Genomic DNA, 25,196 nt, shown 5'->3' with positions numbered 1-25,196 from the left:
CAGGAATATCATTTGAAAGATAAAGAGTTGAAGGGACTTATAAGGTAGAGTCATTGTGGGGATGGTTTATAAAAATAAAAGAGAGATGTCTCAGACCGTGTGGATTATTTTCAAATAATTTTCTCATGGATAAAACTTCTAAGTTGCAGATCTCAAAACCAGGAGCTATCCAAATGGCACAGTAATGAGTGTATGAACAAGTTCATTTTTGTTTTGACTGGTATTTAGATAAAATAACTAGATATAGTAATGAATGTATTATTAAACAGTCAACTCTACCTTGAAAGGCAAGGATCATGTCTTACTCATTTCTGTTTTCTCCAGCTGTCAGCACATGTTTAATACTAGTAGGCAATCAATACATCTTGAACCAAATAACTAATTGTTTCATTAATTCTTCCGAACAGACTGGATTATGGACAGAACTCGAAAAGATTGAGAATAATTTCTTAAAGCCACTCCATACAGGTCTTAATATGTCAAAAGCACATTATGAAGCAGAAATTAAAAATAGCCAAGGTTGGTAATGTGAAGTTTCATTTTCAGTTAGGTCTAAAAATTAGTCATATTTTTTTGAACTGTCATTTATATTCAAAATAAAGAACTTTATCTTGTACTTGTCTAACTTAGAGCAAACAGGGAACTGTGATAGCTAAGTCATTTTATTTATAATTAAAATGTTTCTTGGCAAATCTGTATGCCAGTTAACACTGAAATTGGGTTAACAAAGATTTAAACCAAACTGAAGCATATTCTGGTTTCAAACCTCAAGGTCTGATTAAGAATCTAATTGTATCACAAGTATTTCTGTTTGGATGTCATTGTACTTCCTTTAGTATTGTGGGGTCCATCCCCCACTTCACCCTCTACTCAGTACAAATTATGAAAAAGAATCTTAGATCCGGAATTACTTTTTAAAGTCAGCAATTCTATTATAATAATCTTGTGGTCTTTTCCATTTCACTATGGTGGTATTTCTGTAGGCATTACTAAAAATTTTGTCATTTTTAGTGTGACAGGTATATTTCTGATTTTATATTGAAGAAAAAAGTTTTAAAATTTTCATTCATCCTGTACATGCCAAAATACTATTCACCTAAACATTTATTCACATGTTGCAGAATTTTAATATTTTTGTTTGTTCATAGCTTGATTTTAGCATATCCTGAGCTAGTAAACACTAAGGCTTAATTTACGCAAATAACTGGCATTTTTTAAATTAGTAAATGATTAAAGTAGCTTATAAATTTATTATTGAAATCTGAGAGTTGTTTTAATGATTAAGTGTGACACGATTTTTTTTTTCTCTTACAGAAGTCCAGAAGTCTAAAGATCTTTGTTCTATAACTGTAGGTAGAGAAGAGATCCCGAATATGCCTCCTGAAATGCAGCTTAAGGTAGATACGAAATTTTCCTAAGCTACATACAGCTGAAGTCTTTTCTTTTTGCTTTGTTTTGCTTTAAAGGCAGCCTTAATAACACTAATTTTTCTTGGTATTGCAGGTCCTACATTCAGCTCTTTTCACATTTGATTTGATTGAAAGTGTTCTGGCTCGAGTAGAAGAACTCATTGAAATAAAAACAAAGTCTACCTCTGAGGAAAATATGGGATAAAGTGAAAGCTCCATCCCCTAAATAAAAACTAGAAATATACTATATTTTCCATTATGTTTATTTAATACCTTTATAAAAGCTTTTCTGTAGAACACACTGATAGAAAATAAATGTAGCTTTTCTCATTTATCCGTTTCAGCAATGACACATTATGGATCAGTAGTATTGTTTGGTTTTAAAAAGATATCTACATGGTAAATAATGCCCATGTGTATTTTAAATACTACTATTGAAAATCCAATACAAATCAATAATTTTATATTATGACTTCATAAAATGTACTGGAATTGCCTTTATTCATTCATACAGTTGTAGTGAGTTTATAAAAATACTGATACACTTTATGTTCCAGTTAGATGCTGTGTTACATTTTAGAACTCCTAGTATCAAACTGGCTATCACACCACTAAGAGCTAAGAGAGCTTAGAGAGAAATTTTGAGTTTGGACCAGCTGACTACTTCTCTTAATTTCCTTCTTTTTCCCTGCCTCAGGAGTCTTAGGGGGCAGAGTCCTATCAATCACCAGCTCTCCAGCAGTAGTTACAATGTGAAAGCATCTGTGAAGATTAATTTTAGAAATACTGGCTGGCTTGTATTATAAAAAAGTACATATGACTTTTCCTTTAACCTAAAGGACTAATTAGAAAATGCTGTATATTTATTTGCAATTAAATATTTGTTCATCCAACTTAATTTGTATCATTAAGAAACTGCATCTGAGTTTTATATGTACCAATTTTTTCTGAACTTTTTTTTATATACCTCATTTTTTATTGCATTTTGCAGATACTGCAATTTTTTTGGCTGCATTGGGTCTTCATTGCTGCGCATGGGCTTTCTCTAGTTGCAGGGAGTGGGGGCTGCTCTTCGTTGCGATGTGTGGGCTTCTCATTGTGGTGGCTTCTCTTGTTGCAGAGCACAGGGTCTGGGTGCACACAAGCTTCAGTAGTTGCAGCACGCGAGCTCAGCAGTTGCGGCACGTGAGCTCAGCAGTTGCGACACGTGGGCCCTAGAGCGCACAGGCTTCAGTATTTGTGGTGTGTGGGCTCAGTACTTGTGGCGTATGGGCTCTAGGGCGTGCGGGCTTCAGTAGTTGTGGCGTGCAGTCTCAGTAGTTGTGGCGCACGGGCTTAGTTGCTCCGTGGCATGTGGGATCCTCCTGGACCAGGGATTGAACCTGCGTACCCTGCATTGGCAGACGGTTGCCCAACCACTGTGCCACCGGGGAAGTCCCTTTTCTGAACATTATTAAAGGAAGTAACAGAACTCCTGAAAATAAAACCATTTTTAATTGTATGTATTTTATTTTAATATTCTTCCAAAAGAACATTTGTAATTGATAATCTAATTTGGGTTAAATGTATCACTACTCAGTTTTATCTTTTGAAGTGTTTTCCAAACTGGACTTTGCTCAATGATGTAAGCTTTAGTTGTTATCATTCTGTAGCAGATGCTATCTATGTGTGGTTTGGAGGTGATCTGGAAGAAGATATAAACATGCAATATTATTTGAGAAATAAGGTATTTTTACAGGGTCACATCATAAAATACCTAACATTATTTATTCAACAAGCATCAATCAGTATTGTGTATGGGTTATTAGAGTAATAGAAAAATACCTGATCTCTGTCTTTAAGAGATTTCAGATGTGCAAGCCAAAAAATAGAATACTATTAAGAATTGCTTCAACAGAGATCTGTTCCAAGTATAAGAGTAAGGAACACCTAACTCTGCCTGTGGGAGTTGGGAGCACACTTTACAGAGGAGAATAAGTATGAAAAGAAAGTGGATAACCAGTGAAGTTATAAAATAGTATGTATGCACTCTGACAGTTCATGACTACCAATATTTATACTTTAGAATTTGAAAGAAGATTTAAGTAACCAATAGGGCCAACACTGTATATATATGGCCAAATGCTCTTTTGGCCCTAAATGAGTGATCCTGGTAGTTGGTACTGGAAATAAATTGAGAAGACTTGAGAGGCTAAGTTCAGGCTTGGGAAAGAGTTGCATGTGTTGGAAATAGCAACTTCTCTGAGGGGAACAGAAGTAGAATATTTGTCAGTTCTACCTGACAAATATTGTCAGGTAGAGGGTGTGCATTTTGAAGTCAAGAACCTTAAAGTGTATCAGTGTGTATGTATGTATGTCATTTTCCTCAGGTGACTTACCTTAGCTATGGTGCACATAAGATTAATAGCATTTATTGTGTTGTGTACTGGAAGTATCCGTAGGTTACTACCCAGGAATCTGGAAAAAAAAATTCAAAAGTTAAATAGTTGATATGACTTACATCTGTTAAGTGGAAAGAAGAGACAAACCTCTTATTGTTTGTCATTTGTTTATTCATTCATGCCTGCCTTATTCCACAGAGGATTTGATATGGCTTTACAGCCAGAACTTAATTGACTAAGAAGTGTTCACTTCTGATTTAGTCTTGCTGGAGAATCCCATAAATCAGCATGCAATTTGAAACTTGTCACCCTGATTCATAGACTAGCTATTTGGCCTGCATTTTATTAAATAGGACAGGTTAACATTATAAAGTTTACCTTTTGGAAAAACATAATTCGCTTGCCTAATATAATTCAGAATCGAAGTAAATAATTTCAGGGAAATAGGTCTGTAGTGCTGTTGTCCATACCTCTGCTGAATCCTGAACATCAGTTTCCATTCCTCAGGCCCATGCAGGGCAGCAGACAGAACCAAAAAACTATTTCGGTGAATGTTAATAAACTTCTCAATTTTGGCTAGAAATGTTTCTTCAGCAGACATAAAGCATTTTTTAGCATCCATCAATAAAAATGCAACTCCTAGGAAAGGTGAGTGTAATATAAAATGTCACTTGGTCATACTGATAAAATTTTTTTTTGTAAACTCAGTAAAATCAACAAAAATAACTATAAGTAAAACATAGCTGTAAGTGTCCAGGCCCTAAACCCATAACAAATGGAAATTACTATAATGAAAGTCTTACATGACAAAATAATTAGGTAGTTCTTTGAAGTGCTCTGTATATAAAAGGATGATTTAATCTAAATATTTAAGGGAAAAACCCTTTCTTGGTCAGTAACCTTTTTTTTTTTTCCCTCTAAGTCACTGTCCACAATGAAAGTAATGCCTAATTTTAGTTACATGTTAATTTTTCATGTTATGATTTTTAAAAGCTGGAAATCAACTAAAGAAAAGTTGTTTTAAGCAAGCCTTTAGTTATTTTTTGGAGAATCTTTTATATCAGAACATAAACTATTATATAAATTAAAACAGTAAGCAGATATCTAGGATCTCTGAAACAGTATCAGGCCTATAAGAATGGTCCAGAAGGGAAACAATCTACTTAGCTCTTTAAAAGATGAGGGGAGGACACAATCTGAGGAAAGCTACTATGTGATTATACTAATTGAATCAACCTGAGCTAAAAATTTATATAATATCTCTGAACCTAAATTTCTTCATCTGTAAGGTTGGAATAATAGTTCTTTGATAGGTTTGTTGAAAGGATTAAATAAGAGAATGCATATAGGGCTCTCTATTCAACCGGGAAAGACGAATTTGAGGTTGGGCCATTTTCAGCCTGGAGGTCTATTTCTAGGAGCTTTTGAAAGTGCCTGTCTTCCAAAATCTCTGCTAGAGTACAGGCCTGTTTGTAACCATCCTAATAAAATCCTTCACCTCCATGTTTTTTTTTTTTATCACTTCTGTCATTTTCCAAGCACAAGTGGAGCTGCCTCCTTCCCATGTCCCTAGCTTTCTCATATCCTAATCTAATTCCTTCCTGTACTTTGCCCATGACTCACAGTTGTACAGGTTTATGATTTCAGAAACATTTGTCCCCATTTGTTTCCTTTAGTTAGTATTTGTTTATATCAATATTATGTTCAGCAAACTCTTGTACAAAATTATGAAAAACATTCTTCTGTATTGTTTTTGTATATGGATTTTGACCAATATCGTGATGTTGGCCTCTGTTAATATGGGTAATATTTTAAGTATTGACTGTTGCGGAGGGTGGCTTTGTTCTATTTTCAACTTCGTTCCAAAGCAAGTAGTTTGTACCATCCTCTACCAGACTCCACTGGTTCAGCTTTAGTTCAACAATTGTAATCTAAAAAGGAATATATTTTGTAATTGGCCATATGTACTGCTTTTGCAGCAGTAACAAAGTTTTATACATTTACCTCTCCTAAAAGGTAACACCTTAAGCTTATTACTTAGTTACTGAACTACCAAATTATTAGAATTTACACTTATTTATTAAGAAACTTAAATCAAGGAAATTAGCAAATATACTGTACCAGAAAGAGAAAATATAATTGATCCATTTTCCACTGAATCTGAATACCGAACCTTATGGCTTCGATTTTCTAGGGCGGTTGCAACTTCATAACTCTTAAAAAAATTTTCAGAAATACAAACTTAAGACATGTTTTAAAGAGTTTAATTAAAGCTAATCAAAAAAATAAGTTTAATAGCTTCTTTTATAACTATACCACTTAAAGATTTGATCATCAACAGAGATACCAAATGTGCTCTCTATGGAGAAAAAAACTTAAAGGTAAAAATATTTAGTTTTGAAACACACTGTGGTTTGGAAATGAGTTGTGTACTAGTTACGTTACTTAGGGAAGAAAATAAGGACAGTATTAAAGAATTAAACTATAAGAGCAAACACAAACTTCTCTTTGAAAAACAACTTGAAGATGGATTCTGACATGCATTAATGTATAAATAGAAGGTGTATGGTGGTGTGTTTCTTAGATGGTTGACAGAACCATGAAGTGCCATACACAGTACCACAAGGAGACAACCAATTCTCCAATTCATGTTTACATTACAGTTACTTTTAGTATACTTTTCAAATGTTTTAAGCCTTAGGTGAGTTAGAAAACATGAAGACAGCAATAGGACTTTTGGTTTAAATACTAAGCGTTTCAAAATTCATCTAATTTTCTATTCTACCCACGTAATTAGATATTACCCAAAGCACTAAAATAGACGTGGTTTATACTATTTATGAATTGGTTAAAACTCAAGCTTGTTAGTCTCCAAGTAGATAAAAATCCCTTATATAAACTTTATATTTAGCCTCAGAACATGTATATTTTAAGCATACTTAAATATATCTAGAATATCAAGTATTCTAGATATAGAATATTTGATTCCCTTCCTTCCTAAAAAGAGTATTTTACGGTACTCAAACAGATCCTGACCTAGAGTTCAATAAAGACTCTTCGCATGAGTTTTCTTCTGCTGTTTTAAAATTACACATTGAGTCCAGTGATGGCAGATTAAGTAATTTAGGCCAACCCTCCTGCTGAAGGCAACTAGAAAAGCTGGAAAGTTTAAAAAATCTTGAATGCATCAGAGAGTTAGCAGGATAGTGAAAAATTACAAGACCAAGACCTATACAGAAATTCAAAGATAAGAGATCAGCACTTAGCTGATTTTTTTTCCTGAGGGCATCTGTCAGTTCAGGAAGAGAGATGAGAGGCTGAACAGAGCTTTTGACAAAAGTAGAACAGCTCTCACAGGGGCTGCAGCCTAGCTTCAAACCATTTCAATCCTTAAAATTGTATTAAAGTGATACTGTGTTACTAGTGCTCCCAAGTACCTTGCAGAAGCACTCCCTAGAGGGACCCTTCTCAATTAGGTCTCCTCATTTCAACTACAGAACAAAGAAAATTATCTGAATGATTATTTTCTCAATTCTCACATAACTAGTATCATCTAAATGAACAGGAGATAAGCTCCTTTATTACATACAATAGAAGCCTTAGGGCTTGGGTTGCCAGATCAGCAAATAAAAAAATAGAACATCCAGTTAAATTTGAATTTCATATAAACAACATAATTTTTTGATATAAGTATGTCCTGTGCAATATTTGGGATGAACTTACACTAAATTCATTGTTTATCTGAAACTCAGATTTAACTGAGTGTCCTGTATTTTATCTGGCAACCCTGCTTAGGGCATTAGAGGTTTAATTCTCTCGCAGAATTAAGTTTTCTCTAGAGGAATATAAAACTATTCTAGGCCTCAAATTATTTCCACAAACAATTTTTCAAATACAAATTCCAACACACAGTTAAAAATAATCAGACATACAAAAACAAAATTACATGAAAGAGAACTATGAAAAACAACAGGTAATAGAAGCAGTCATAGGGGATACATATAGTAAAGATACCATGTATATACTTTAAAATAGCTGTTTACTATGTTCAAGGAGATGAAAGGCAAGGTTAAGAATTTTGGCAAAGAACCAGAAACTATATAAAAGGATGTAACAGATATGAGTCAGGAAAGTTTCATAAAATTTGAGGCAAATCTTTTTTTTTTTTTTTTTGCGGTACGCGGGCCTCTCACTGTTGTGGCCTCTCCCGTTGTGGAGCACAGGCTCTGGACGTACATGCTCAGCGGCCATGGCTCATGGGACCAGCTGCTCCATGGCATGTGGGATCTTCCTGGACCGGGGCACAAACCCGTGTCCCCTGCATCGGCAGGCGACTCTCAACCATTGCGCCACCAGGGAAGCCCGAGGCAAATCTTTTAAATGGAAAACAGTTTATTAAGCAGACAAGTGAAGGAAGAAGACAAATGTGAGAAGAACGTAGACAGAAAACATAGACAAAGGCATTCAGACCTGAAAGTATGATTCTTTTAAGTGTGTTAGTTGTGTATGAGTCAGTTAATTTGGAGACAGTGTCAGGAATAACTGATGGCAGATAATTAGGACCATGTATGCCACGCTGATGAATTTCAATTCTATCCTATCCAGGAGCCAACTAAGAGAAGTATAAAGAAAATAGTAGAAGAAAATAATAAAGTTAAAATTAGAAAGTACTGAATTACGAAAAAATAGGTAAGTTCAAGAGTTAAGTTTTCAACATAACAAGGAGCTAAGACTAGATTTTCCAAATTATGTTTCATTAAATATTAGTCCCATGAGATATTAAAAAATGTTCCTTATTCAAATAAGACTGGGAAACACTGAGGGAGACCTTCAAGATGGTGGAGGAGTGAGACGTGGAGATCACCTTCCTCCCCACAAATACATCAGAAATATATCTACACGTGGAACAACTCCTACAGAACACCTACTGAACGCTGGCAGAAGACCTCAGACTTCCCAAAAGGCAAGAAACTCCCCATGTACCTGGGTGGGGCAAAAGGAAAAAGAAAAAGCAGAGACAAACGAATAAAGATGGGACCTGCACCACTGGGAGGGAGCTGTGAAGGAGGAAAAGTTTCCACACACCAGGAAGCCCCTTCGCGGGCAGAGACTGCGAGTGGCGGAGTGGGGAAGCTTCAGAGCCATGGAGAAGAGCGCAGCAACAGGGGTGCAGAGGGCAAAGTGGAGAGATTCCCGCACAGAGGATCAGTGCCGACCAGAACTCACCAGCCCAAGAGGCTTGTCTGCTCACCCACCAGGGCGGGTGGGGGCTGGGAGCCGAGGCTCAGGCTTCCGAGGTCAGATCCGAGGGAGAGGACTGGGGTTGGCTGTGTGAACACAGCCTGAAGGGTGCTAGTGTGCCATAGCTAGCCGGGAGGGAGTCTGGGAAAAAGTCTAGAGCTGCCTAAGAGGCAAGAGACCATTGTTTCGGGGTGCACGAGGAGAGGGGATTCAGAGCACCGCCTAAACAAGCTCCAAAAATGGGCGTGAGCCGCGGCTATCAGCGCGGATACCAGAGACAGGCATGAGATGCTAAGGCTGCTGCTGCAGCCACCAAGAAGCCTGTGTGCAAGCACAGGTCACTAGCCACACCTCCCCTCCAGGGAGCCTGTGCAGCCCGCCACTGCCAGGGTCCTGTGATCCAGGGACAACTTCCCCTGGAGAACGAACAGCGCGCCTCAGGCTGGTGCAATGTTATGATGGCCTCTGCCGCTGCAGGCTCACCTTGCATTCCGTACCCCTCCCTCCCCCCAGCCTGAGTGAGCCAGAGCCCCCGAATCAGCTGCTCCTTTAACACCATCCTGTCTGAGCGAAGAACTGACGCCCAGGCAACCTACACACAGAGGCGGGGCCAAATCCAAAGCTGAACCCCAGGAGCCGTGCGAACAAAGAAGAGAACAAAGAAGAGAAAGGGAAATCTCTCAGCAGTCTCAGGAGCAGCGGATTAAAGCTCCACAGTCAACTTGATGTACCCTGCATCTGTGGAATACCTGACTAGACAACGAATCATCCCAAAACTGAGATGGTGGACTTCAGGGGCAATGATATATATATTTTTTTCCTTTTTCTCTTTTTGTGAGTGTGTATGTGTATGCTTCTTTGTGTGATTTTGTCTGTATAGCTTTGCTGTTACCATTTGTCCTACGGTTCTCCCTGTCCATTTTTGGGTTTTTTTTGTTTTTGTTTTTGTTTTTTTTTAGCATAGCTTTTAGCACTTGTTATCATTGGTGGATTTGGTTTCTTGGTTTGGTTGCTCTCTTCTTTCTTTCTATTTTCTTTTCTTCTTACTATTTTTTTAAATTATTTAATTAATAATTTTTATTTTAATAACTTTATTATATTTTTCTTTCCTTCTTTTTTTCTCCCTTTTCTTCTGAGCTGTGTGGCTGACAGAGTCTTGGTGCTCCGGCTGGGTGTCAGGCCTGTGCCTGTGAGGTGGGAGAGCCAAGTTCAGGACACTGGTCCACCAGAGACCTCTTGGCTCCACATAATATCAAACGGCGAGAGCTCTCCCAGAAATCTCCATCTAAACACTAAGACCAGCTCCACTCAACGAACAGGAAGCTACAGTGATGGACACCCTATGCCAGTCAACTAGCAAGACAGGAACACAACCCCACCCATTAGCAGAGAGGCTGCCTAAAATCATAATAAGGTCACAGAGACCCCAAAACACACCACCGGACGCGGTGCTGCTCACCAGAAAGACAAGATCCAGCCTCATCCACCAGAACACAGGCACTAGTCGCCTGCACCAGGAAGGCTACACAACCCACTGAACCAACCTTACCCACTGGGGGCAGACACCAAAAACAATGGGAACTACAAACCTGCAGCCTGTGAAAAGGAGACCCCAAACACAGTAAGTTAAGCAAAATGAGAAGACAGAGAAACACACAGCAGATGAAGGAGCAAGGTAAAAACCCACCAGACCAAAAAAATGAAGAGGAAATAGGCAGTCTACCTGACAAAGAATTCAGAGTAATGATAGTAAAGATGATCCAAAATCTTGGAAATAGAATGGAGAAAATACATGAAATGTTCAACAAGGACAAAGAAGAACTGAAAAGCAAACAAACTATGATAAACAGCACAATAAATGAAATTAAAAATTCTCTAGAAGGAAGCAATAGTAGAATAACTGAGGAAGAAGAAAGGATAAGTTTCCTGGAAAATAAAATAGTGGAAATAACTACTGCAGAGAAGAATAAAGAAAAAAGAATGAAAAGAATTGAGGACAGTCTCAGAGACTTCTTGGACAACATTAAACACAACAACATTCGAATTATAGGGGTCCCAGAAGAAGAAGAGAAAAAGAAAGGGACTGAGAAAATATTTCAAGAGATTATAGTTGAAAACTCCGCTAATATGGGAAAGGAAATAGTCAATCAAGTCCAGGAAGTGCAGAGAGGATAAATCCAAGGAGAAACATGCCAAGACACATATTAATCAAACTATCAAAAATTAAATACAAAGAAAAATATTAAAATCAGCAAGGGAAAAACAACAAATAATATACAAGGGAAGCCCCACAAGGTTAACAGCTGAGCTTTCAGCAGAAACTCTGCAAGCCAGAAGGGAGTGGCAGGACATACTGAAAGTGATGAAAGGGAAAAACTTACAACCAAGATTACTCTACCCAGCAAGGATCTCATTCAGATTTGATGGAAAAATTAAAAACTTTACAGACAAGCAAAAGCTAAGAGAATTCAGCACCACCAAATCAGCTTTATAACAAATGCTAAAGGAACTTCTCTAGGCAGGAAACACAAGAGAAGGAAAAGACCTATAATAACAAACCCAAAACAATTAAGAAAATGGTAATAGGAACATACATATCGATAACTGCCTTAAATGTAAATGGATTAAATGCTCCAACCAAAAGACGTAGACTGGCTGAATGGATACAAAAACAAAACCCGTATACATACTGTCTACAAGAGACACACTTCAGACCTAGGGACACATACAGACTGAAAGTGAGGGGATGGAAAAAGACATTCCATGCAAATGGAAATCAAAAGAAAGCTGGAGTAGCAATTCTCATATCAGACAAAATAGACTTTAAAATAAAGACTATTACATGAGACAAAGAAGAACACTACATAATGATCAAGGGATCGATCCAAGAAGAAGATATAACAATTGTAAATATTTATGCATCCAACATAGGAGCACCTCAATACATAAGGCAAATGTATTCAATTATAAAAGGGGAAATCGACAGTAACACAATCATTGTAGGGGACTTTAACACCCCACTTTCACCAATGGACAGATCATCCAAAACGAAAATAAATAAGGAAACACAAGCTTTAAAGGATACATTAAACAAGATGGACCTAATTGATATTTATAGGACATTCCATCCAAAAACAACAGAATACACTTTCTTCTCAAGTACTCATGGAACATTCTCCAGGATAGATCATATCTTGGGTCACAAATTAAGCCTTGGTAAATTTAAGAAAATTGAAAACATATCAAGTATCTTTTCTGACCACAACACTATGAGACTAGATATCAATTACAGGAAAAAATCTCTAAAAAGTACAAATACATGGAGGCTAAACAATACACTGCTTAATAACCAAGAGATCACTGAAGAAATCAAAGACGAAATCAAAAAGTACCTAGAAACAAATGACAATGAAAACACGACGACCCAAAACCTATGGGATGCAGCAAAAGCAGTTCTAAGAGGGACGTTTATAGCAACACAATCCTACCTTATGAAACAAGAAACATCTCAAATAAACAACATAAACTTACACCTAAAGCAATCAGAGAACGAAGAACAAAAAAGCTCCCAAAGTTGGCAGAAGGAAAGCAATCATAAAGATCAGATCAGAAATAAATGAAAAAGAAATGAAGGAAACAATAGCAAAGATTAATAAATCTAAAAACTGGTTCTTTGAGAAGATAAACAAAATTGATAAACCATTAGCCAGACTCATCAAGAAAAAAAAGGAGAAGACTCAAACAGACTCAAATAGAATTAGAAATAAAAAAAGAGAAGTAACAACTGACAGTGCAGAAATACAAAGATCATGAGAGATTACTACAAGCAACTATATGCCAATAAAATGGACAACTTGGAAGAAATAGACAAATTCGTAGAAAAGCAGAACTTCTGAGACTGAACCAGGAAGAAAGAGAAAATATAAACAGACCAATCACAAGCACTGAAATTGAGACTTGATTAAAAATCTTCCAGCAAAGAAAAGCCCAGGACCTGATGGATTCTCAGGCGAATTCTATCAAACATTTAGAGAAGAGCTAACACCTATCCTTCTCAAACTCTTCCAAACTATAGTAGAGGGAGGAACACTCCCAAACTCATTCTACGAGGCCACCCTCACTCTGATACCAAAACCAGACGATGTCACAAAGAAAGGAAACTACAGGCCAATATCACTGATGAACATAGATGCAAAATCCTCAATAAAATACTAGGAAACAGAATCCAACAGCACATTAAAAGGACCATACACCATGATCAAGTGGGGTTTATCCCAGGAATGCAAGGATTCTTCAATATACACAAATCAATCAATGTGATACACCATATTAACAAATTGAAGGATAAAAACCATAGGATCATCTCAACAGATGCAGAAAAAGCCTTTGACAAAATTCAACACCCATTTATGATAAAAACTCTCCAGAAAATAGGCATAGAGGGAACTTACTGCAACAGAATAGAGGCCATATATGACAAACCCACAGCCAATATCGTTTTCAATGGTGAAAACCTGAAACCATTTCCACTAAGATCAGGAACAAGACAAGGATGTCCACTCTCACCACTATTATTCAACATAGTTTTGGAAGTTTTAGCCAGAGCAATTTTGAGAAAGAAAAATGGAGCTGGAGGAATCAGGCTCCCTGACTTCAGACTATACTACAAAGCTACAGTATTCAAGACAGTATGGTACTGGCACAAAAACAGAAATATAGATCAATGGAACAGGATAGCCCAGAGATAAACCCACACACCTATGGTCACCTTATCTTTGATAAAGGAGGCAAGAATATACAATGGAGAAAAGACAGCCTCTTCAATAAGTCGTGCTGGGAAAACTGGACAACTACATGTAAAAGAATGAAATTAGAACACTCCCTAGCACCATACACAAAAATAAATTCAAAATGGATTAAAAACCTAAATGTAAGGCCAGACACTATAAAACTCTTAGAGGAAAACATAGGCAGGAAACAGAGGCAGAACACTCTATAAATCACAGTAAGATCCTTTTTGACCCACCTCCTAGAGAAACTGAAATAAAAACAAAAATAAACAAATGGGACCTAATGAAACTTGAAAGCTTTTGCACAGGGCTTCCCTGGTGGCGCAGTGGTTGACAGTCCGCCTGCCGATGCAGGGGACATGGGTTTGTGCCCTGGTCCAGGACGATCCCACATGCTGTGGAGCAGCTGGGCCCGTGAGCCATGGCCGCTGAGCCTGCGCATCCGGAGCCTGTGTTCCTCAACGGGAGAGGCCACAACAGTGAGAGGCCCGTGTACCGCAAAAAAAAAAAAAGCTTTTGCACAGGAAAGGAAACCATAAACAAGACGAAAAGACAACCCTCAGAATGGGAGAAAATATTTGCAAACGAAGCAACTGACAAAGGATTAATCTCCAAAATATACAAGCAGCTTATGCAGCTCAATATCAAAAAAACAAAAAAAAAAAATCCAAAAATGGGCAGAAAACCTAAATAGACATTTCTCCAGAGAAGATATACAGATTGCCAACAAACACATGAATGCATGCTCAACGTCACTAATCATTAGACAAATGCACATCAAAACTACAATGAGGTATCCCCTCACACCAGTCAGAACGGCCATCATCAAAAGATCTACAAACAATAAATGCTGGAGAGGGTGTGGAGAAAAGGGAACCCTCTTGCACTGTTGGTGGGAATGTAAATTGATGCAGCCACTATGGAGAACAGTATGGAGGTTCCTTAAAAAACTAAAAATAGAGCTACCATATAACCCAGCAATCCCAGTACTGGGCATATACCCTGAAAAAACCACAATTCAAAAAGAGTCATGTACCACAATGTTCACTGCAGCTGTATTTACAATAGCCAGGACATGGAAGCAACCTAAATGTCCATCGACAGATGAATGGATAAAGAAGATGTGGCACATGTATGCAATGGAATATTATTCAGCCATAAAAAGAAACGAAAGTGAGTTATTTGTAGTGAGGTGGATGGACCTAGAGTCTGTCATACAGAGTGAGGTAAGTCAGAAAGAGAAAAACAAATACTGTATGCTAACATATATGTATGGAATCTAAAATATATATATATATTCTGAAGAACCTAGGGGCAGGACAGGAAAAAAGACATAGACGTAGAGAATGGATTTGAGGACATGGGGAAGGGGAAGCTGAGATGAAGTGAGAGAGTGGCACTGACATATATACACTACCAAATGTCAAATAGATAGCTAGTGGGAAGCAGCCGCATAGCACAGGGAGATCAGCTCAGTGATTTGTGACCACTTAGAGGGGTGGGATAGGGACAGTGGGAGGGAGAGGCAAGAGGGAAGAGATATGGGGATATATGTATATGTATAGCTGATTCACTTTGTTATATAGCAGCAACTAACACAACAATGTAAAGCAATTATACTCCAATGAAGATATTAAAAGAAAAGTTAAAACAAAACAAAACAAACAAAAGAAAAAACAACAGAAGCCAAAATCCAGTGAAGATATTTTCAGTACACTGAGAGAAAATATCTGTAAATCTAGTGGAAAATATCTTTCAACTTGGAGCAACTTGAACTCTTATACATTGCTGATGGGAATATAAAACCATAATCCCTGCATTTAGTTTCAGTATAGCTATATAGTTAAATGGATTCAGTGTTCATTTGTAGTGAACTTTGAAAAACAGTTTGTAATCTCTTATAAACATACACTCATCATATGACCCAGCAGTTCCATTATTAGGTATTTATAAGAGAAATTCAAACACGTCTTAACAGAGACATACATGAATGTTCAGAGCAGCTTAATTCATAATAGCCAAAAACTGGAAACAACCCAAATATCTATTAGTGAATAGATACACTGGCATACACTCATATAACACACTATTACCCAGCAAAGAAAAGATAACAAATTATTGTTATATGTAACAACATGGATGAATCTCAAAAGCATTATGCTTAATGCAAGAAGCCAGACACAAGAGTACAAACTGTATCATTCCATTTATATGAAGTTCTACAACAGGCAAAACTAGTTATAGTGATAAATCAGACCAATGGTTGCTTGAGGTGGGGAACCGGAAAAGGACTGACTACAAAAGGGCATGAAGGAACTTTCTGGAGTGACGAAAATGTTCTATATATTTTGATTGGGGTGATGGTTACACAGGTATACACATTTGTCAAAATTCATTAAGCTGTACATTTAAAATGTGTGTATTTTATTGTATGTAAGTTGTCCCTGAATTAAAGTGATTTTTAAAACATCTTGCAAGATCAAGGGGAAGACAAAAATATGGTTGATTCTTGTACAACACAGGTTTGAAATGTGTGGATCCACTTCTATGTGGATTTTTTTCTATAAATACATGTACTATACAATCTGAGGTTGGTTGAATCCTCACATGCAGAACTGCTGATACAGTGGGCCAAATGTAAAGTTAAACGTGAAGTTTTGAGGGAGGGAGTGAGGGAGTCACTGCCTATAACCCCACGTTGTTCAAGGGTCAACTGTATTTGGATACTAACAAAAACTGAGAGGATCCTCATTTAGATAATTTCTAAATTATATTCTTCAGATAAAAAAGAAAATGATCCAAAATGGAAGGTCTGAGCCAAAAGAAGAAAAGAAGAGCAAAGAAAGTAACAAAGACATGAGTAAATCTAAACAAATGCTAACTTTAGAAAATAATAGCACTTTGTTGAGTTAAAAAATTTATAGAATTAAACTGTATATGATAACAAAATATAATGCAGAAAAGGGTGATTGGAATTAGTGTTCTAAGATTTGTTTGTCATTTAAGAGGAAGATAAAAATAATTATTTACTTTGGATTTTGTGGGGCTAAGTATACATGTTAAATTTTCTAGGGTAACTATTAAAAAACATAAATAGAGCTGTTTAAAGCCAGCTAAGAAAAAAAACCATTCAAAGCTAGTTGAGAAAAAGTTACCTCAAAGCTAGGTAAGAAACTAGCTAGTTTCAAAGCTAGTTAAGAAAAAAATGAGAAAAAATTACCAATCAATACAAAAGGAGGCAAAAAAGAAGAGAAAAAAGAAACAGAGAAAAGGTGGGACTTCCCTGGTGGTCCAGTGGTTAAGAATCCACCTTCCAATGCAGGGGACACAGGTTCGATCCCTGGTTGGGGAACTAAGATCCCACATGCCACAGGGCGACTAAACCTGTGTGCTCTAGAGCCTTGCACACCACAACTACTGAGCCTGCACACTCTGGAGCCCACACGCCACAACTAGAAAGAAGCCCGCGTGCCACAATGAAGAGCCTGCACACCACAATGAAAGATCCCACATGCCGCAACTAAGACTCAACACAACCAAATAAATAAAAAAAACAAATAAATAATAAGAAAAGAAAAGGTGGGACAAAAAGGAAAGAAAAAAGAAAAGAAAGCACAAAACAAGCACATTAGCATGGGTTGCTGTCTCCCTCTCTCAAAATCAGTCTGGAAAAGCTAAAGAAACAAGAGAGAAATATGGATTCCAGAAACCTAACAAAAAGAAGCATGAAAAATTCCAATGAACCTTGAGGCTGTCTTAAATGGGTATTTGGTATGGTGCTAGATGGCTAAAGCCAACAGAGCAAAGTGCAGCTTGAGGCAGCAGTGAATGGATAGGGTGAATAAAACAGATCGTAATCAGAGTCTTATTCTAGCCTCTCTCTTTACCATAGAATAATCATTTCTTGCCCCTTCATTCTAGACATTAGGTGGTGTCCATAAGATAAACATCAGGGCAATGGAGAAATCCTGTTGGCTGAGGAGTTAAAAACAGTTGTGGACTGACCAACTGCCCTCAGGCATTCAACTCCCATTCCCTCCCCATCCAAACTGTAGGGAGACAGCCTCCTCCCAAGGCCACTAAGTCTAGACAGATCAGTTTCCATTGTTTACCTTTCAAAAAACCTTAAGTAATATATATGTGCATATGCATTGTTTCTGTAATCACTCAACATCTCTATTAGAATAGGCTTAGTGAGAAAAAAAAAGGAACTTAGAAAATTTCCAACCTTCAAATATTTAGAGAAGTAGGAAAATGGATGCAGGGACATTCATAATTTGTCTTTAAAACACATTTTAGATTATGTACTTGCCGATTCACACAACTTTGGATAATCAAGCTAAAGATATTTAAAAATATTGTTCTATTGCTTTCAATTTTAAATTCAAGATCAATGGCCCAAATGCCTCTTTTACCTTAAGCGATGAGCTAATAATAATGGTGGTTGTCCATTTAATTTTTTCTTTTCCATCACTTTCAGCCATCTCTCTGTATCAAACCAGCTTCTAGTGGTGCCAACAATCTGAGAAAAATAAGAACAAAAAGAACACATAGAAATGTTTGCTTGATGAATGAGTAAATTACAGAAAGAAATAAAATTAGGGTAATGGAGACATTCTAAAGAATATTTGAAAGTCAAAATTTGACACTGATGGGACTTCCCTGGTGGTCCAGTGGTTAAGACTCTGTACTCGCAATGCAGGGGGCCTGGGTTCCATCCCTGGTCTGGGAACTAGATCCTGCATGCCGCAACTAAGAGTCTGCATGCCGCAACTAAGGAGCCTGCATGCGGCAATGAAGATTCCGCACGTGACAACGAAGATCCCATGTGCCACAACTAAGATCTGGTGCAGCCAAATAAATAAATAAATATATATATTTTTAAATTTGGACTTCCCTTGTGTCACAGTGGTTCAGAATCCGCCTGTCAATGCTGGGGACATGGGTTCGATCCCTGGTCTGGGAAGATCCCACATACCACGGAGCAACTAAGCCTGTGCACCACAACTACTGAGCCTGCGCTCTAGAGCCCATGCACCACAACTACTGAAGCCTGCATGCCCTAGAGCCTGCACGCTGCAACTACTGAGTCCATGCACCACAACTACTGACGCCCGTGTGCCTAAAGCCCGTGCTCCACAACAAGAGAAGCCACTGCAATGAGAAGCCTGAGCACTGCAACAGAGTAGCCCCCACTTGCCGCAACTAGAGGAAGCCTGCGCACAGTAACGAAGACCCAACACAGCCAAAAAAAAAAAATTAACACTGAAAAAATATCTGTCTTGTTATACATTAAGCTCATTCAATATTATGCTTCCTATTAAGAATTATTAAAAGCAATGGTTCCCATTTCAGAGCATTAACTTAAAGAAGGAAGACCCAGCATTTCCATGAAGCCTTCTCTAATGATATTTCAATTTTTGATCTTCTTCCAAACTAGTCCACAGTAGACAGTTTATAAACATTTTGTTATTTGATTTAATTGGCATCCACAAACCAGGCTTTTCCTTCCAGCAGAGGCAGTTTGTGGCAACAAGAGGAGAGAGAGGAAACTGAAGTGATTCAAACTTGATAATAAAATTAAAGGCTGCTCAGAGTAGAGACATAACTATCACAAAACAAAAGGTCAGTTAGAAATGGAATGAGAATGTGTATACACACATATTTAAATATATATATCTTATGAGGAATGCTCAAAGGAAAACACAAGAAATTTCACACTGAACTTCTGTTTGGGCTGGGTTTTGAGCAACAAATGTGAAAAGGAAAAGCAAGTATTTATATAATTTTACACTTTAGGAAATTCAGGCTGAGAGAGGATGGTGGCAAAGGTCATATACACCTACAGAGTGAAAATGAATGGGTTCACTTTGGGCAGAATGGACATGTTAACAGTATTAAGTTTTCCAATCCATGGACACAAGATGTCTTTCCATTTATTTGTGTCTTCTTTCATCCAATTTTTGTAGTTTACAGTGTACAAGTCTTTCACCTCCTTAGGTAAATGTATTCCTAAGTATTTTATTCTTTTTGGTGCTCTTGTAAATGGGATTATTTTCCTAATTTCCTTTTCATATAGTTTGCTGTTCCTATATAGAAATGCAACTGATTTTTATATGTTGATTTTGTATCCTGCAACTTTGTTGAATTGATATATTTGTTCTAACAGTTTTTTTATAGGATCATGTCATCTGCAAACAGGGACAGTTTTACCTCTTTCTTTCCAGTTTGGATGCCTTTTATTTCTTTTTCTTGCCTAACTGATCTGGCCAGGACTTCTGGTACTATGCTGAATAGAAATGGTGAAAGTGGGCACATCTGCCTTGTTCCTGATCTTAGAGGAAAATTTTTCACTTGTTCACATTTGAGTATGATATTAGCTGTGGGCTTGTCATATATGGCCTTTATTATATCAGGTAATTTTCTTTTATGAGTGAATAATCTCTAGAGATCTGCTGTACAACATTGTACCTATAGTCAACAATAATATATACTTAAAATTTATTAAAAGGGTAGATCTATACTATATTTCTTTCCACAATAAAAGAAAAAAAGTGAATGAGTCCAATGTTAGATCTATTCCTTTTTCCTCTTCCTTTTTCATTAATACCATATTTATTACCTCTTGCCTGAGCTACTATATTTACCTCCTAACTGGTCTTGCCTCCTTTCAAATCTATTCTACAAACTCTTCCCAAATAATTTTCCTAAAACTTAATTTATAACTAGATTACTCTTCTTTTTTTTTAAATTTATTTATTTTTGGCTGCATTGGGTCTTCGTTGCTGCGCGCGGGCTTTCTCTAGTTGCAGCGAGCAGGAGCTACTCTTCGCTGTGGTGTGCGGGCTTCTCATTGCGGTGGCTTCTCTTGTTGCAGAGCACGGGCTCTAGGCATGTGGGCTTCAGTAGTTGTGGCACACGGGCTTAGTTGCTCCACTGCATGTGGGATCTTCCTGGACCAGGGCTCGAACCCATGTTGCCTGCATTGGCAGGCAGATTCTTAACCACTGTGCCACCAGGGAAGCCCATAGATTACTGTTCTGTTCAGAAAACTTTAATGGCTCCCTAAGGCTTAAGAAATCAAATCCAAATTCTTTAGCCTAGTATTCAAGCTCCTCTCCCCAAAGACTGATGCCACGTTTCCTTTCCAGAATTACTTCCCACTAACATGGGCAGCTTCACTGACATGCAATCTGTGGAGTCACACAAGGCTCCACACTTAAAAGGATCCTGTACTTGTCTTATTGCTATTATCTCCTATTGCTGTCTTGAAAATGTTAATTTTTAAACAAGAGATCTTATGTTTTCATTTCACACTGGGCCTGCAAATTATATAGTCAGTCCTGCCCATTATACCAAAGAAACCCTATACTTTCTCACCTCACTACCATGCCATACTATTTTCTTCCATCTGAAACAACCACCCTGATCTCTGCCTGCCAAAATTCTACTTACCTTTTAAATACTCACTTTATCTACATCACACTCAAAATGATAAATTACCTGCAAATTAAGACCACAAGGAGATATCATTTTGTACGCATGACAGCCTTCTTAATTAGGGTTCTGGGATATGAAGCTCTAATGCCCTAAGACAGGGGTCAGCAAGCTTTCTTGTAAAAGGCTGGAGAGTAAATATTTTAGACTTTGTGGGCCATACAGTCTCTGTTGCAGTGACTCAACTCTGCAATTGTAGTGTGAAAGCAGCTACAGATAATAAGTAAACAAATGAACATGGCTGTATTTCTTAAAACTTTATTTATGGACACTAAGATATAAATTTAATATAATGTTCATGTGTCACAAGTATTATTTTTCTTTGATTTTTTTCCAGTCACTTGAACTAGAACTATTCTTGGCTCCAAGTGTGGAGGGCCAGATTTGGCTCATGGGCCGTAGTTTGCCAAGCCCTCCCTAAGACATCCATGATATGACTTTACTTTTCTTCTGTACATCTAGAATGGTACTAGTCACCTACCAACTTTGGTAGAATTGAGAAAATAATCACTCAAACCATGTTCTACAGGTTTAATTCTCTCATAGAACTCCTGTTGAGAATGGCTGCATTAGAATGACAAAACTTAGAATTAAAAAAAAAAAAAACTAAGGATAAGGATATGAAGCAATAAGAACTCTTATACATGGGTAGAGTGCAAATTGATATAACCATTTTGGAAGATGATTAGGCATTATTGGGGTAGATAATCTGTGAGGGGCCTTTAGTGTCTGCATGTTTTTGCTGGGTATGTAAATATAAGCCCCTGATTACTCTTTATCCGGGCCATTTTTCACTTGCAATAAACATTGAGGAATGAGGCAAGCAGGCTTGTTACTACTAATTAACAAGTGTTCTTCCCTTCAGTGTTTCTCTCTGTTAACATAACCAATTGAATGTACATTCACCTAGGTTTACTTATGTTATTCCCACACCCCTGCGGAATTTGGGGGCCAGAGGAATGAACAAGAACCTGAAACTTTGGTTACTGCTTTTGCCACAAAATTTTAAAAATCTTTTGTTTCTGATCCAGGCATCTTTTATCTTCTGCCAGCATTAATAAAACGGTAATAGGTTAGCTTGTTAGGTTGCAAGTAGAGTAAAAAGACCTTTCACAGTTCTTGACAGGCATTATCTATTAAAGTTGAAAATACACATAAATTATAACCCAGCAATTCCAATCCTAAATATATACTCAAAAGAAATGCATGCAATGTGTACTAGGAGACTTGTATAAGAATGTTCATAGAAGCATTTTTTTTTACTTTATTCCTCATACTTTTGTTTAAATTTTTTTTTTTAATAAATTTATTTATTTTATTTATTTATTTTTGGCTTCGTTGGGTCTTTGTTGCTGCGCATGGGCTTTCTCTAGTTGCAGCGAGCAGGGCCTACTCCTCATTGTGGTGCACGGGCTTCACATTGCAGTGTAATGCAATGTGCAGTGGAATGTGAAGTAGAATCTCAAGTTTTCTGTAAATCTAAAACTGTTCTAAAAAATAAAGTTTATTAAAAAAAAAATCCTACCTCTCCTTCAAGGCCCATTAGAAATTCTGCCTCCTGCAAGAAACTATCTCTGTCTCCCTCAAACTAAATGAGACCTCTCCTTTCTCAGAATCCACCTTACAACACCTGTTAAGCACTTCTCATATTTTGCCCCATAAAATTATTTATAAATGTCGTTCATTTCCCCTAGATCATAATCTCCTTAATGTCAACCAAATTTATAATCTCCATGTTACTTAATACAAAATTAGTTTAAAGCAAAATTTAGAAACCAACTAATCCAAGTGAAAGTAACGTTCGGTGATGGTGAGCTAATATTTCCTAAGGCAATTTTATTCTCCTTTTGAACAATTCTAATAATTAGAAAGTTCTCCCTGCTGGGTTGAAACCAGCTGCTCTATAATTTCCTCATTCATTGCATGAATGAATGAATGACAAGTTAACAGCTCTATGAGAGCAGAGACACCTGTTTTATCCAATACTGTACCTCCAACACCTGGCACAAAGTAGATACTCAAACTTTGTTTATGAATGAGTAAATGGCTGTCTGGGGGAAGGACTGAAATTTTTATTTCCTCCCATACAACTTAATTTACTGTCTAGCTAATAACAATCCACCTGATAATACATCCACAAAACATACAAGCAAACCTCATTTTATTTTGCTTCCCTTTATTGTGATTTGCAGATATTGTGGTTTTTGTTTGTTTTGATTTTTTTTGACAAATTGAAGGTTTGTGGCAACCCTGCCTTGTCAGACTATGATTAGCTTTTTTCTTTTTTATAAATATATTTTATTTATTTATTTTTGGCTGCCTTGGGTCTTCGTTACTGCGCACGGGCTTTTGCTAGCTGTGGTGAGTGGGGACTACTCTTTGTTGTGGTGCATGGTCTTCTCATTGCAGTGGTTTATCTTGTTGTGGATCATGGGCTCTAGGCTCACGGGCTTCAGTAGTTGTGGCATGCGGGCTCAGTAGTTGTGGCACACAGGCTTAGTTGCTCCGCGGCATGTGGGAATTTTCCCGGACCAGGGCTCGAACCCGTGTCCCCTGCATTGGCAGGAGGATTCTTAACCACTGCGCCACCAGGGAAGCCCAGACTATGATTACCTTTTGAAAAACTACTTTAAAATGAAAGTACATACATTATTTTTTTAGATACAAAATGCTACTGCACACTTAACAGACTACAGTATAGTATGAAATAACTTTAATATGCACCAGGAAACAAAAAAACTTCATGTAACTCGCTTTATTGCTAAGGCCTGGAACCAAACCCTGCAATATCTCCAAGGCATACCTGTACAGTCATTTAAATCCTCACACCCCTCTATACAGGTTTAATAAACAATTTTAACTAATTTAACTAAACTTAGAAGGTTAACTAATTTTATGCACTAATAAGTGAGAAAGTAATTGGGGTCGCAGACCCCCAGAAGCGTACTATTAACGACTGAGAACGCGTCAGATAAACAGGGCTGAGGCAGCAAGGTTCCCTCAATCTCTCTGGGGAAACGCTCTTAGACTAGCAACCAAGCCCCACTCATCGCTGATTGTGAGCCACTCACCACACCTCCAGGTGGCCCGTTCCCTCATCTGCAAATCAGGCTGGACCCAATGGCCTCTTAACGCCTTTGCCAGGTCCAAGGCCCTAATATTCTGGGCTTCCGTCATTACGGTTTTGCCTTTCCCAAGTTTTCAAATTTAAATAAATTTAACATTGCACAACAACCTCCTGTACATCGCTAACCCGTTCAGTCTCCTCCGTCATCAAGTGGGAGTCTGGCCAACAGTGGTTTTCACGGCCTCTTCGATTCTTTTTTTTTTTTTTGCGGTACGCGGGCCTCTCACTGTTGTGGCCTCCCCCGTGGCGGAGCACAGGCTCCGGACGCGCAGGCTCAGCGGCCATGGCTCACGGGCCCAGCTGCTCCGCGGCACGTGGGTTCCTCCCGGACCGGGTCACGAACCCTTGTACCCTGCATCGGCAGGCGTCCGGACTCTCAACCACTGCGCCACCAGGGAAGCCCCTCTTCGATTGTTTTTAGGACTTTCTCCCGCTCTCGGGAGTGGGAGGAGGGAAGAGGTTACGAACACCGCCCGAAGTCAAATATAAATCCGAGGGGTGGAAGGCAGAGCTTCGGAAAAGGAGGCACTTCTACAATCCTACATGAAAAACCAAAGAAAACCCCTTTCCACACGATTCCCAAAGGAAGAAAAGGCTGGGGAGGATCCTTTCTCACCCGCCAAAGCCCTGAGGTAAAGATCTGATCTCGGCACGTGTGAGGAAAAACCACACTGGAAAAGAACCAAGAAAGAAAAACGCGAAGAACCACGTTCTCGGCAGCCTCATCCCCAAGACTGCAAACACACCTGAT

General features: G+C 38.0%; 2 protein-coding genes across 3 annotated transcripts in view; one reads left to right on the top strand and one right to left on the bottom strand.

Annotated features, from left to right (window-relative positions):
* Positions 1–2,307, top strand: part of GLMN (glomulin, FKBP associated protein) — a 42,636-nt gene extending 40,329 nt beyond the window's left edge. The window contains exons 17-19 of one of the 2 annotated variants that reach the window (XM_027114325.1): positions 408–519; positions 1,315–1,397; positions 1,504–2,307. In XM_027114325.1, the coding sequence (XP_026970126.1) occupies positions 408–519; positions 1,315–1,397; positions 1,504–1,614 (306 nt within the window). In that variant the 3' untranslated portion in view covers positions 1,615–2,307. The remainder of the gene's footprint in view (positions 1–407; positions 520–1,314; positions 1,398–1,503) is intronic. The other variant, XR_003434350.1, reaches the window with a different exon arrangement.
* Positions 2,308–2,896: 589 nt separating this feature from the next.
* Positions 2,897–24,495, bottom strand: CUNH1orf146 (chromosome unknown C1orf146 homolog). Its single transcript, XM_027113941.1, has 5 exons — positions 24,390–24,495; positions 5,912–6,031; positions 4,261–4,429; positions 3,788–3,866; positions 2,897–3,093 (listed from the first exon to the last, which is right to left on the bottom strand). The coding sequence occupies exons 1-5, from the start codon at positions 24,493–24,495 to the stop codon at positions 2,959–2,961; spliced, it is 609 nt and encodes a 202-aa protein (XP_026969742.1). The 3' UTR covers positions 2,897–2,958.
* Between the last annotated feature and the right edge of the window lie 701 nt (positions 24,496–25,196).

Source organism: Aethalodelphis obliquidens, unplaced genomic scaffold, assembly GCF_003676395.1.
Source record: "Aethalodelphis obliquidens isolate GAN/ISIS:26980383/991018 unplaced genomic scaffold, ASM367639v1 scaffold13, whole genome shotgun sequence".
NCBI lineage: Eukaryota > Metazoa > Chordata > Mammalia > Artiodactyla > Delphinidae > Aethalodelphis > Aethalodelphis obliquidens.
Note: the sequence above shows the minus strand (reverse complement) of the source record. Positions and strands in the feature narration are given on the sequence as shown.